Below are 12,518 nucleotides of genomic sequence, written 5' to 3'. Positions count from 1 at the left end.
CAAATACCAGACCAGTAACTTTTATGCCTTGCTCTGGTACCAGCTGCAAAAAGGCCAATCCCCCCAGCTGGTATCCTATCAATCAGTGACTGGACCCAGGCACAGCGGCCGTATCAGCACGCACCTGAACACCACGGGGAAATACAGTGTCCTGAAGGTGGAGGAAGTGGAGCTGTCTGACAGTGCCTTGTACCTGTGTGCTGTGCAAGACACCCTGGTGCAGGGAGCTTCCTCGGCTGTGCAACAACCCGGGGGAGGGAGGGCACTTGTCAGTGCCAGGTAGAGGATGGAAGGGACTCAGATATCCCCAATATGCTCACCACAACTTGCAACCCATGTGTGCACAATGGTCTGATAGTTTTCACTATGTGCATTATGTCGTTTCCCTTGGGAAAATATTCTGGACAATATTAACTAATCTCAGCATTATGCAGTCTCTAAGTAAAGAAAAATATCCCCTTTGCATACCTGGGACTTTGTCCTTCCACACTCCACCCATGCTGATTTTGGCCCCACATGTTCTCAGCACAGCCCAGGGCTGGTTCTGTGTTCCTGCCCTGCGTGCTCTTGCAGCAGCCCCGTTTGCATGGACACACGTCAAGCACAGATTTGTGGATGGCTCCACACTGCTGTGCACGAGCCTGTGTCTGTCCGTGTGTGTCCCTCATCGCGAGGGAATTCCCTGACTGTGCCAGGGACACCGAGCACTGCTCTGGCCCTGCACAGCACAGAGCAGCAGCTTCCCAGGCTCAGAAGGAGCCCGAGTGCAGCTGAGTGCTGACGGCAGCTGCTCGCTACAGATGTGTGCAGGGAAGAGGCGCTGAAATGCAGCCCCTGTGTGCCGAGCCCTCCCTTTCGTGGCCCTGCAAAGCTGACGCTCCTCTGATGTGGATGGATGAGCTTGCGATGCAGTGTGGGTGGTGTGTGGGACGGGACCCAGCTGTGTCCCGTCCCTGGCCGTGCCAAACGTCCTTGTGTCGCTCGTTGTGCTGCTGCTGCTGGCAGAGGCGGGGGCTGAGGCCGGCCGGGGCGGAGCTGGCGGCGTGCGAGAGGAGGCGGCACGGCCGCAGCAGAGAGCCGGGGCTCAGGGCCACAGCGATGCTCGGCCGGCGGAGCGGCGCCATGCGGCGGGCTCGGGGCGCGGGGCTGGCGGCGCTGGCCGCGCTGCTGCTCGGTGCGCGGGGGTGGCGCCCAAGGGGCTGCGCCCGGGGCTGGGCTCATCCCGCACATCCCTGGAGACTGCCATTCTACTTGGCTTCTTCACACAACTCTTCCCGCGAACTCTCCTCCTCTTCATGCTTCCCTCTTCTCCATCCCATTCCCCCTCAGAATTCTCTGGATTCTATTCTCTGCCTTACCCTAAAAACAGTTTGCTTTTTTGCAACTTACGCCCTCAATAGATTGCCCCTTAGCTCTTCCCACTTCTAAATTTTCTTTCTTTTAGTGCTATCTCCCACATCCTCCCGTCGTCAAGGGAATCTCCTGAGCGTTCTCTCCTTGACATATTCATCCCTCCACAAACCTTAATGGAGACTTCTGTTTCTGCCTATCTTGATATCATTTGGAAACTTTTTTCTTCACCGTCTCTGTACTTGCGGACTTGGTTCTCTGCAGCAGGGCAATGTAGGATTTCAGGTTTGTCCTTTTCTTTCCCCGGCAGTGGCTTCAGGTAATGCCCAGGTACAACAGGAGCCATTCCTGGAGACCACTGAGGGCACCGGCATCAGAATCAACTGCTCACACCCCAACGAAAAGATCGTGGATTTCATCCATTTCTACCGTCAGCTCCCGGGCCGGGGACTCGAATTCCTCGCATCCAGTCCTAAAAAGTCCAAGCCTGTGCCGGAGATTGCAGGACAGCTGTGGGTGTCGGAGGACGGGCGTTGGAGCTCGCTGTGGCTCGGGCGGCCCCGGCGCGGGGACGCGGCCGTGTATTACTGCGCGCTGGGGCCACGGGCAGAGGAGCCGGGGCTGCGGCCGGGCACGAACCGCCGCGGGCGGGGCCGGGCGGGGCCGGGGGCACAGCGCCGCCCGCGGCCAGCAGGGGGCGCTGCCGCTCCGCCCGCCGGGCCCCAGGCGGCTCCGCAGCTCCTTCGTGTGCCCCGAGCCCGCGCACAGCGACACCGCACAGCCCGGCACGGCCCCGACACACGGCTGCCAGCCTGCCTGCTGCGGGACACAGCCGCCACACACAGCCCCGCCTGCCCTCGCTCCCGAGACGCCCTCTGCCTCTCACCAAACTGCTGCGCCCGCCGCCTCTGCCATCGCCTTCGGCCCTCCGCCCACGCCTCATGCTGCTCTCAGCCCGCTTGGCAAAGCAAGCAGCTGCTCCGGGACAGCATCTGTGCTGGCAGCTGACAATGCAGCTGCACTCACAGGCAAACTGGGGCTCATTCAGCTACTGCTGTCACCTCAGCTGGTCCTGGCCTGAGAGGTGTTTGCAGTGCGGCTTTCTGAGGTGACAAAGCAATCTCCATCTTTGTCCCTGTAGAAATTTCTCTGTTCCATACTGCAAGGTGCATAAGAACCAGCATTCTCACCTAGATGGGTAAGGGGGATTTACTTTCAATACCAGATGATTTTGGAATTAATTTCTCTGCATTTTCTTCTCCTCCACAGGTTTCCCCAAACACCCATGTATGTCCATTCCCTACCTTTCTGAAACTGTAGAATATCTCGAGGGAAGACTGTATCTCTGTTAGAGAAACATTGCAATCCATAAAAGGGCTCTCTCACACCCACTTCCCACCTGAAACTGATTGGTCCCCTTTCCTACACGTCAGTACCCTCTCAGGTATACTAAAACTAAGATGTCCTGGTTTAGCAAACCTGCAAGAGTTGGAAGGAGATACTTGAAAGAACGGGCTCCACATGGGGTTTCACTCCACAGACGTCCCCTACAGGCCCCATTTCCTTTGGGGGCAGGAGCCTTTCTGCATCTTCAGGATCTCATGGCAATGATCAAGTTCAGCAGGGGCCACAGTCAGGGCATATGAAAGTTGAGAGTGTCTGCTTCTCTAAGGCTCATGTCACGTCCGTTTTCCTTTCCAAGGGACGAACAAAGCACACAATGACACCAATGTATCAGTAGGTGATAAGGGAATCAAAAGGGCAGCTCAGAGCTCATCAGCCTCTAACTGATGACCAGTTTCCTAACCAGAGGCCATGGTTGTGAATTGGCTCAGGCTGAGCTTTCTCACTGAGAAAGTGTTAGAGATGATGAGAGAGGACATGGAAGCCCGAGGAAAGGAAAGACTGCCAGCGATGTGTCTCACATCAGCAAGGATGGTTGCAGTTTTCTTGTCTCGGCACAAATTCTGGGAAGAATCCTCATCTCCTTGAACATCTCCTACCATATTTTCTCTGCTCTGAGGCCTAGGAAGTCACTATCTTTGAAGGAGTCCGTAAAAGGATAAGCCTACAACGTCAAAATACGTGACAACCACAGGACCCTCCACTTCATCTTCGAAATTATGGAGCGGTGCAACACGGGCATGAGAATGTTCCTATTACAACAATTATCATTACCTTAATCATTGTTCATATGATTCCAGATAGTTTTCTGTGACAAACAGATTTTGGAGAAAACCAAAATAACCAGTATGGGAACACTCTGGAGTTAATATGGGAAAGAGGATGGGAGTGAGGGACCTGGGAGAGAGGCATTTCTCCATGGCAGATGAAGAAGGGCAGGGGAGAAGGGGCAGAGACAGAGGAGTCCCCTGTTCACAGACGAAATTGCAATGAGCCCACACAGGTGAGAAAGCTCAGAGGGGAAGGAGCCGCTGAGCTCGCAAATGCCCAGCACGGGGTGTGCAGCAGAGCTGGCGATTGCAGCTGGGGAGGGGAGGACTCCACTGCGAGCTGAGCGGGAAGAGCCCCTTGCCATGGCTGAGGCCCCAGAGGCACGGAATGCTCCCAATGCCACTGGCTGAGGGACAAACGGCGGCTGCTGCTGGACGAGCCACAAACGCAGCAGGAGCATTTCAGGCACGCCAAGGACAGGCCATTGCTCTGCCTGCTCCCGCTGCTGCTCCCTTGGCTCCCGCACAGAGGCGTTTCCGGCACCTCTGTTCTCTCGCCGCTGCGACGTGCTTTCTGACTCTTCCTCACTCAGCAAACACGCAGCTTGCTCTCGCCATGCACCTCGCACATCTCATCCTCACCGCCTTGCTGGGACAGCTCCTGGGTAAGTCCTGCTTTCTCTCTCAAGCACTCGTCTCCTTCTTCCTATTCCTTTCCTCACGAAATCCTCAACAGCCCCTTGAGGACCGTGTTGGGAAATGTCAGTGATTCGAGGGGAAAGGCTCAGAAGAATCGGCTACTCTTTGTGGTTTTGCAAGTGTTTGCTGAAGAAAGTCTTAGATTTGTAAAGGAAAAGGGCAGAGAGAGTGAAGAAAACTCCGACCCCTTCCCTGTCTTTTCTCTCCCCTTCAATCCATCTCCCTCTGCCTCTCTCTTCTCATCCTCCTGCTCTCAGCTCAGGACATAGAAACTGTCTGTACTCTCTAACATTCTTTCGATTTGAATATAAATGCGCAGATCCTGTCAAACGTCTCCCAGGCACCTCAAAGTTCGCATTTCACTGACATTAACAATGTGTCTATTGCTGCCCTCAGGCTGAAACTGCTCTGCCACGTCTTCCAGTGATCGATCTCTGGGCTGGCAGCACAACCAGGACTCCCTCTTTCCAAGCTCAGCTTTGTGTTACTCAGGGATAGAGGAACCCTCAGAGGTGACAAGAACGGGAAGCAGGATGAATCTTTTCTACTGAACCTCGGTGGGCTCCTGAGGCTACTGAAGGTGTGCTAGTTACAGCAAACAAAGTTCAGGCATGACAAGTTGTTCCCTGGTCCATTGAACAGGAGGAGCAGGAGCAGGGACACAGCCTAGCTCAGCTTTGGGTGATGCAAAGGAAAGAGCTCTGAACTCATGTCCTAAATCTGTCTCAGCTCTGCTTCAAGGCAGGGATCTTTCTCGATTAGGGTTTTCCATGCACTTCCTATAGCTTCCCGTAGTCCTTCCTTAAGGAGCTGCTCACCATCACTTTCTTCCAGGCACCACGGGGCAGATCACGGTCACCCAGGAAGATGGACAAGTCACGGTCAAGCAGGGACACCCCTTCCACACCACCTGCAAATACCAGACCAGTGGATTTTATGCCTTGTTCTGGTACCAGCTGCGGAAAGGCCAATCCCCCCAGCTGGTCTCCTATCAAGCAGTGACTGGCCCCAAGCACAGCGGCCGTATCACCACGCACCTAAACACCACGGGGAAATACAGTGTCCTGAAGGTGGAGGAAGTGGAGCTGTCTGACAGTGCCTTGTACCTGTGTGCTGTGCAAGACACCCTGGTGCAGGGAGCTTCCTCGGCTGTGCAACAACCCGGGGGAGGGAGGGAGGGAGGTGATTTATCTGTGCGAGGCTAAGCTTGGAGGAAAGGACCCAGGGCTCATCCCAATGCTTACAAGAAACTGCCTCCCCACGTGTCCACTGTGGTCTCATGAGATGTAAACCATCTATCCTAGCACTTCATTCGTGCCATTCTGGACTCTTTTGACTCATTTCCACATTGTCAAATCTCCACAAAAAGAAAAATATCTCCTGGGCATTCCTGGGACCTTGTCCTTCCACACTCCATCCATGCTGATTTTGGCCCCACATGTTCTCAGCACAGCCCAGGGCTGGTTCTGTGTTCCTGCCCTGCGTGCTCTTGCAGCAGCCCCGTTTGCATGGACACACGTCAAGCACAGATTTGTGGATGGCTCCACACTGCTGTGCACGAGCCTGTGTCTGTCCGTGTGTGTCCCTCATCGCGAGGGAATTCCCTGACTGTGCCAGGGACACCGAGCACTGCTCTGGCCCTGCACAGCACAGAGCAGCAGCTTCCCAGGCTCAGAAGGAGCCCGAGTGCAGCTGAGTGCTGGCGGCAGCTGCTCGCTACAGATGTGTGCAGGGAAGAGGCGCTGAAATGCAGCCCCTGTGTGCCGAGCCCTCCCTTTCGTGGCCCTGCAAAGCTGACGCTCCGCTGATGTGGATGGATGTGCTTGCGATGCAGTGTGGGTGGTGTGTGGGACGGGACCCAGCTGTGTCCTGTCCCTGGCCGTGCCAAACGTCCTTGTGTCGCTCGTTGTGCTGCTGCTGCTGGCACAGGCGGGGGCTGAGGCCGGCCGGGGCGGAGCTGGCGGCGTGCGAGAGGAGGCGGCACGGCCGCAGCAGAGAGCCGGGGCTCAGGGCCACAGCGATGCTCGGCCGGCGGAGCGGCGCCATGCGGCGGGCTCGGGGCGCGGGGCTGGCGGCGCCGGCCGCGCTGCTGCTCGGTGCGCGGGGGTGGCGGTCGCGGTCACCGGGCTATGTTAGACCGGCCCCAGGCCAAGATTCCTCTCTTACATTCCTGTTCCCTTTTCGTTCTTATTTCCCCTCTGATCTGTCCTCTGCCGGCATACTTTCTTCCCTCCGTGAAGTCATTGCTGGTCAGTTTGCATTTTTTACTCCACGTCTTTATTCAGCCATCCATGTATGCATGTATGCATGAATCAATCAATCTCAGCGACTCTTTTTCGAAAAATCTTCCTGATTTTAACTCAAAACACCCGTCATAGGTTCTTGTCCTCAAACCAACAAGCTCAGTGAAGTAATCTCTCCGTCATTTATAATTAGACCATATCCCTCTTCGCTCTGATTTTTCGTTCTCTCCCATCTCCCCCTACATGGTATTTTCGATTTCGAAAGTGATTGTTCTTTTCTTCCATACAGTGGCCGTGGCCAGAGCCCAGGTACAGCAGGAGCCGTCAGTGGAGACCATCGAGGGCATCGGAATCAACATCAGCTGCTCGCATCCCAAAATCCAGACCAACGACTGGATCCAGTGGTACCGACAGCTCCCGGGGCAAGGACCCGAACTTGTGGCGGTCACTGCTAAAGCGTCCAAAGAGCTGCCGGACATTGCAGGACAGCTGTGGGTGTCGGCAGATCGCCGTTCGAGCTCGCTGTGGCTCGGGCGGCCCCGGCGCGGGGACGCGGCCGTGTATTACTGCGCGCTGGGGCCACGGGCAGAGGAGCCGGGGCTGCGGCCGGGCACGAACCGCCGCGGGCGGGGCCGGGCGGGGCCGGGGGCACAGCGCCGCCCGCGGCCAGCAGGGGGCGCTGCCGCTCCGCCCGCCGGGGCCGCCTCGCCCCGCTCGTCCCCGCCCAGCAGGGGGCGCTCCCCACACCGGAACCGACACCGGCACCGGCAGCTCCAACTCGGAGTCACCGAGCGCGCTCAGCCCCTCTTCTCACTGCGGCCTCCGTGCAGCTCAGCTCCTGACGGCAGCAAACAGCCCCGCCCGGCCACAGCTCCCTGTGCACACTGAGATGGTCTGTGTGAGGCACGGACCGCAGCAGGGTCCTGCACAAGCCATCTCTTGCTCCTTCCCAAAGGGCTCTGTTCCTTCTGGGGAACGTGGCATCCTCCGGCCTGTCTACAAAGGCCTGCAAATATTGTCTCTAAAATACATCCATGAGGGTACACATTCGCACCCAGCCCATGTCAGGCTGGTTCTCCTCTTACCTCTGTTCTTCTCTTCCCACCGCTGCTGAGCTCTTTTTGCCTTTTCTGAAGGTCAAGTGACAGCTCAAGTTCGTTGCTCTGACCACACCGCACTGGGAGTTCATCGGAAAAAAAGTTACCTGATCCTGATTTATTCTGTGTTGCTGTGGTCATTCTTGAATGTAGATCCGGCTGCCACTATTTAGGGAAGGCATAAAGCAAAATATGTCCCGCGGTGGGAACTGAGATGATGACTGAGTTTTAAGAAAGCCCTGTCACAAGAAATTGCTACCTTTGTGTTAATCCAGGTTGCAAAAAAGTATTCTGCAAGATGACTCTACTACAAAATATTAGGAAAAAGCTTATTCCCTTGTCTTCCCTTCCCGGAACTTCCCTTCCTTCAATACCCATCTGGGACATGATGCCTCCATCTGCCTTAAGCTGCACTCTGGGCAAACACAACACCACCACAGCTCACAGCCACACATCTTGCTCGCCTGCTCAGGCCTGTTACAACATGTGCCCATGTGTCCAAATACAGCTGGACTGCAACTCCCACTCAAACAGCTCATTCCAGAAAAGCTGCACACATCAGGTCTCACTCAGCTCTCCTGCGTGCTACTGGGTTGCCCACCAGGATCTTCCCTTTAGCAGGGGCATCAATCAAGGTCACTCCTCAAGGCTGAGGAATCCTGATCTTATACTTGGTGTGTCAGTTGGCAAGAAGAGCACTGAAGCCTTGAAATCTTAGCTAAGTGATAGAAAGGATGCATGGTCCAAGATAGAATTGTTTAGACTTAAAGCACTGACCAAGGCTGGGACAAAGCCAGGAGCCAGCTGCACGTGAACTCCCCATATGAGAAGGAGTTTGGAATGCAAGGGGGTCCTTTCTCAACTTCCTGACTCACTGGCAGTCTCCCTGACAGCTTTAGCTGACCCTGTAAATAATCAAGTGGACTTTGCTAACAAATCTATGTAAGCCACCCTCGTCTTAACCTTCTTACCTCACTACTTCACATCAATCCAATGTCTTGCTGCTTTTCCCCCACATGTATGGGGTATCATCAGAAACAATGCTCAAGACTGAACCAACTGCTTGCTTAGGTAGCACACATACACAGACATACACAAATCTACATCTCCAGTCCTCTTGAGTTCATTGAGAAGCCTCAAGCCAGCCAAAGAGAGGCTGCTTGCACTCTCCACGGCCACTGCACAGCTCTTGGACTAGGCAGAGTCAAATTGTGCAACTCGGGTTTCCAGGCCTTCTGTGTGGCTGGGAAAAGAGTGATGGGAGTTCGCTGAGAGTGGGAGATGCCCACCTTGAGCCCACTCACCCACACTAAAGCCCTTCCCTGCACTGTGCCTGTGCCTGAGTATTGCGGCTGTGGTGTTGGGAGGAATAGGTGAAAAGTGTGCCAGGGCTGAGGAGGATTGTCATTCATCAAGTGACCTTGCAGCTGCAAAGAGCCCTTGGGAAAGCGGTGTGCAGAGCCCATGGTGATCCTTTAGCATGCACCGAGTTTCACTGTGCCTGCATCTCTGCTTTTGTAATTCTGCCCACAGGTGGCTTCAGGGATCCCGAGGTACCTGAGGGAAGGGAATCACATTTTTCATTTTAGCTGTGGCTTGGGGATTGTTCTGTCTGTCTGCCAGTGCTGATTCACACACAACTCTCTGTTCAATTTCACACACAACTCTCTCAATTTCTTACCTGGCACTGAGAGACCCTTGCCTTTCTGATTATGGAGAGACTCCCTATTAGCAACAGATCATCACAAGATATCATGATGGATCAATACTTGTAGAGAGCCTGGTGCAGGAATAGCTGGAAGAAAAAGGCCATAGTCAGATCAACTTAGTAAAGCTAGCAAAGTGGGCCTCAGTCTCACGGATACAGTGTCCTTGAGATAGGGAAGGCACGCAGAATTGAGAAAAACATGAATGCCGAAGTGCTTAGCTAAGCCGCACAGCTAGACCAATGATGAGCTCAGATTTTGCACTATGCATGAGCTAATTAAGCACTGTATTTAATCGCCACTCTGCGTATCAATAAACGAGACTTTGCTGATGACCGAATTGGTGTCCGCGTCTCCCTTCTCCGACAAATGGTGACCCCGACGTGCCTCCGTCGCTGAAAAGAAAACGGTTTCAGAAAACGGGGGAGAACGCGCCACGGTCGGTGAAGTAGAGTTGGGGCCTGCTGCAACCGGGTCGGTGTCAAACGACGTAGGGAAGACACCCCCAGGAGCCATAAAGGTGGTCCTGGGCCATACGTGCTGCCGAAGCCGGAGAGTTGCAACAGCGCTGACGACGAAAAATGGACAGGCAAGCAGCATATGATTTATTTATAATACATATACATATACTACATATATACATATATATATACTATATAGTACATATAGATAAGTTAGGGCTGAAAGAAATCAATCCCAGGAAGGACATACCGGGGTTGTTAGTCTGGGGTTATGCTAAAGGTTTATTCTCTAATCCTCACACCGTGCATGATTTAAATGAGTGGCGTAAGTTAGGGGATGCACTGTGGGAGGCGGTATTAGAGGATGATAAAACAGCAAAAAAGCTGGGAAAGATCTGGCAGGTAGTTCACAACGCACTGCTAAAGCAGCAGGCGGAGAGAAGGGCGGCTCGGGAGGCAGTAAAGGCATATAAAAGAAATGATCAGTATGGCGATAATGAGCCCCGAGCACCCAGCACGACCAGAGTTGAAATACCTATCTCTGGGGGGGCGGCAGGAATGACGGACATGGCCAGCTGCGCTTGGCCCTCGGCACCCCCCTTAAAAGAGCTTGAGGAGGATTCCGCCGCGGCGGCGGAGACAATTGCAGAAGGCGGAGTAACCCCGCCTTCCGAGGGCGAAGGGCCCCAGACCGGCGGCGAAAAATCCCCTTGCCGGTCTGAGCCTACCGCCCCTAAGCCCACCGTGGAGCCAGCTCCGGTCCCTAGGGCGGAAAGCGACCTGTGGGAGGAGATGGCAAGACGGCGGGGGGAGGCGTGGAGTATGCTAGCCAGACACGGCTTGGAGATTGGGGACGAAAGTGCTGTTGATGCAGCGAAAACCTGGGTTTTCCCCGTCACGTATACACAGGGGATAAATCAACAAGGACAAGCCGTCCAAGTGGGAGCATATTCGCCTCCCGACTGGAAGCTGCTAGCCCAGCTAAGACAGACAGTGAGTCAGTTTGGTTTCCGGAGTAAGCCAGCTAAGCAAATGCTAGATTTCTTGTTCGATACATACCTACTATTGCCAAATGATATGAGAAGTATAGTGAAACTGATTTTCACGCAACATCAGCAGTTGCTATTTAACGCCCACTGGCAAGCCCTTGTTCAGGAGTCAGTTGCAACACAGAGGGGCCCGGGAGATCCGTTAGCTGGAATTACCATAGACGAACTGATGGAATTGGGTCAATACCGCAGGACAGAAGCTCAAATGATTTCGGGACCCGACAAAGTTAGGGAAGCCATGCGTCTAGTAAGGAGTGCCATCGGTCAGGTCAAAGATAGCTCAGGCATACCCATGTATATGGGGATAAAACAGGGAAGAAATGAATCCTTTGGGGACTTTGTAGATAAGGCTGCTGCTGCTATTGAAAAGGCAGGAGTCCCAGAGTATATGAGAGGGGCGCTACTAAAGCAATGTGCGCTACAGAATAGCAATGAGGCAACAAAAAGGGTATTATCAACTTTAGGAGCCAATTGGTCGATAGAAGAGGCATTGGAAAGGATGGCTTTACAGCCGACAGGGGCACAGGTTTTCTTAGTTAATGCACTAAAAGAAATAGGCTTAGGGCTACAGAAACAAGCCGAGTCCACACAGTCACAGGTGCTAGCCGCTCTTGCTCCGCTCCGTGCTTCCACAGCGGCCCCAGCCACGTCGAGTGATCACCGACCTCCCTCAGCGCGCTGCTACAGATGCGGAGAAAGAGGCCACTTTCGACGTGAGTGCCGTGCCCCAGGAGTATGGTGCCAAAACTGCCAGAACAACACGCATAACACATCAGCTTGTCGCCGCAAGTCGGAAAACTCCCAGCGAAGCGCGCCCGGCAGCCGCGCCCAAACACAAGTAGCCGCCGTGACATCAGCGCCATCTCCTGTCTACAACCAGCCACAACAGGGAGCCTGGGACTCGACCTGGCAGCCGCAGTAAAAACATCTTTGATAACAGATCGCCCTGTCAAAGTCCCAACTGGAGTTTATAGCCCGATAAATATCAAAGGACAAGCTTATGGAGGACTAATAGTGGGACGCTCGTCGAGCTCCATTGTAGGACTGTTTGTGCTACCAGGTGTCATCGATGCAGACTACACGGGAGAAATACAAATAATGGTTTATACTCCTTTTCCTCCTCTAACAATTGAGGCAGGTCAGCGTATTGCTCAATTTATTCCACTTCCACAGTTGAGCCGGGGTGTTCAACCACAAAGACAAACCCCACGTGGAGACCAAGGATTCGGATCATCAGGTATTGCTATGCTCACAATGAATCTCCATACCAGACCCAAAAAGAAGGTGAAACTAACCTATGCAGGAGAGACAATAAAAATAATGGGACTCCTAGACACTGGGGCAGATACCAGCATTGTCTCACCAGAAAAATGGCCCCACAACTGGCCATCAGTGCAAACTACGGATACCGTCACAGGCGTCGGAGGATTCACCCTCGCTAGAAAAACACCTCCAGTAAGGGTCACTATAGATGGGCAAGATTTGGTGACTGTGTTGTCCGTAGTTGCGTTACCACCATCGGTACATTGCTTGATTGGAAGGGACATCTTAGCTCAGATGGGGGTCGTTTTATCCAACGAGCACCCTTTGGGGTAATTGCCATTGCTTGGACTTTCCCAATCCCAATCACCTGGACTACCAATGAACCGGTAATGGTTAAGCAATGGCCTCTAAAAAGGGAAAGTCTAATACAAGCACATCAACTCGTAAAAGAACAATTCCAACAAGGACATTTAAAA

General features: G+C 53.9%; 1 pseudogene and 2 gene segments (V, D, J or C); all 3 read left to right on the top strand.

Annotated features, from left to right (window-relative positions):
- Window positions 1-1,122: 1,122 nt before the first annotated feature.
- LOC148221128 (T cell receptor alpha variable 2-like) lies at window positions 1,123-2,996 on the top strand. The segment is given in 3 exon segments: window positions 1,123-1,174; window positions 1,661-2,095; window positions 2,926-2,996. Coding segments are annotated over 3 exon segments (558 nt in total).
- A 1,144-nt stretch (window positions 2,997-4,140) lies between these two features.
- Window positions 4,141-5,543, top strand: LOC148221127 (T cell receptor alpha variable 1-1-like). The segment is given in 2 exon segments: window positions 4,141-4,189; window positions 5,058-5,543. Coding segments are annotated over 2 exon segments (420 nt in total).
- A 724-nt stretch (window positions 5,544-6,267) lies between these two features.
- On the top strand, window positions 6,268-7,195 carry LOC148221126 (T cell receptor alpha variable 4 pseudogene; annotated as a pseudogene).
- Window positions 7,196-12,518: the final 5,323 nt, after the last annotated feature.

Source organism: Sturnus vulgaris, chromosome 27, assembly GCF_052056855.1.
Source record: "Sturnus vulgaris isolate bStuVul1 chromosome 27, bStuVul1.hap1, whole genome shotgun sequence".
Classification (NCBI taxonomy): Eukaryota; Metazoa; Chordata; class Aves; order Passeriformes; family Sturnidae; genus Sturnus; species Sturnus vulgaris.
The sequence above is the reverse complement of the archived record's forward strand: the minus strand, read 5'-3'. Positions and strand labels throughout refer to the sequence as shown.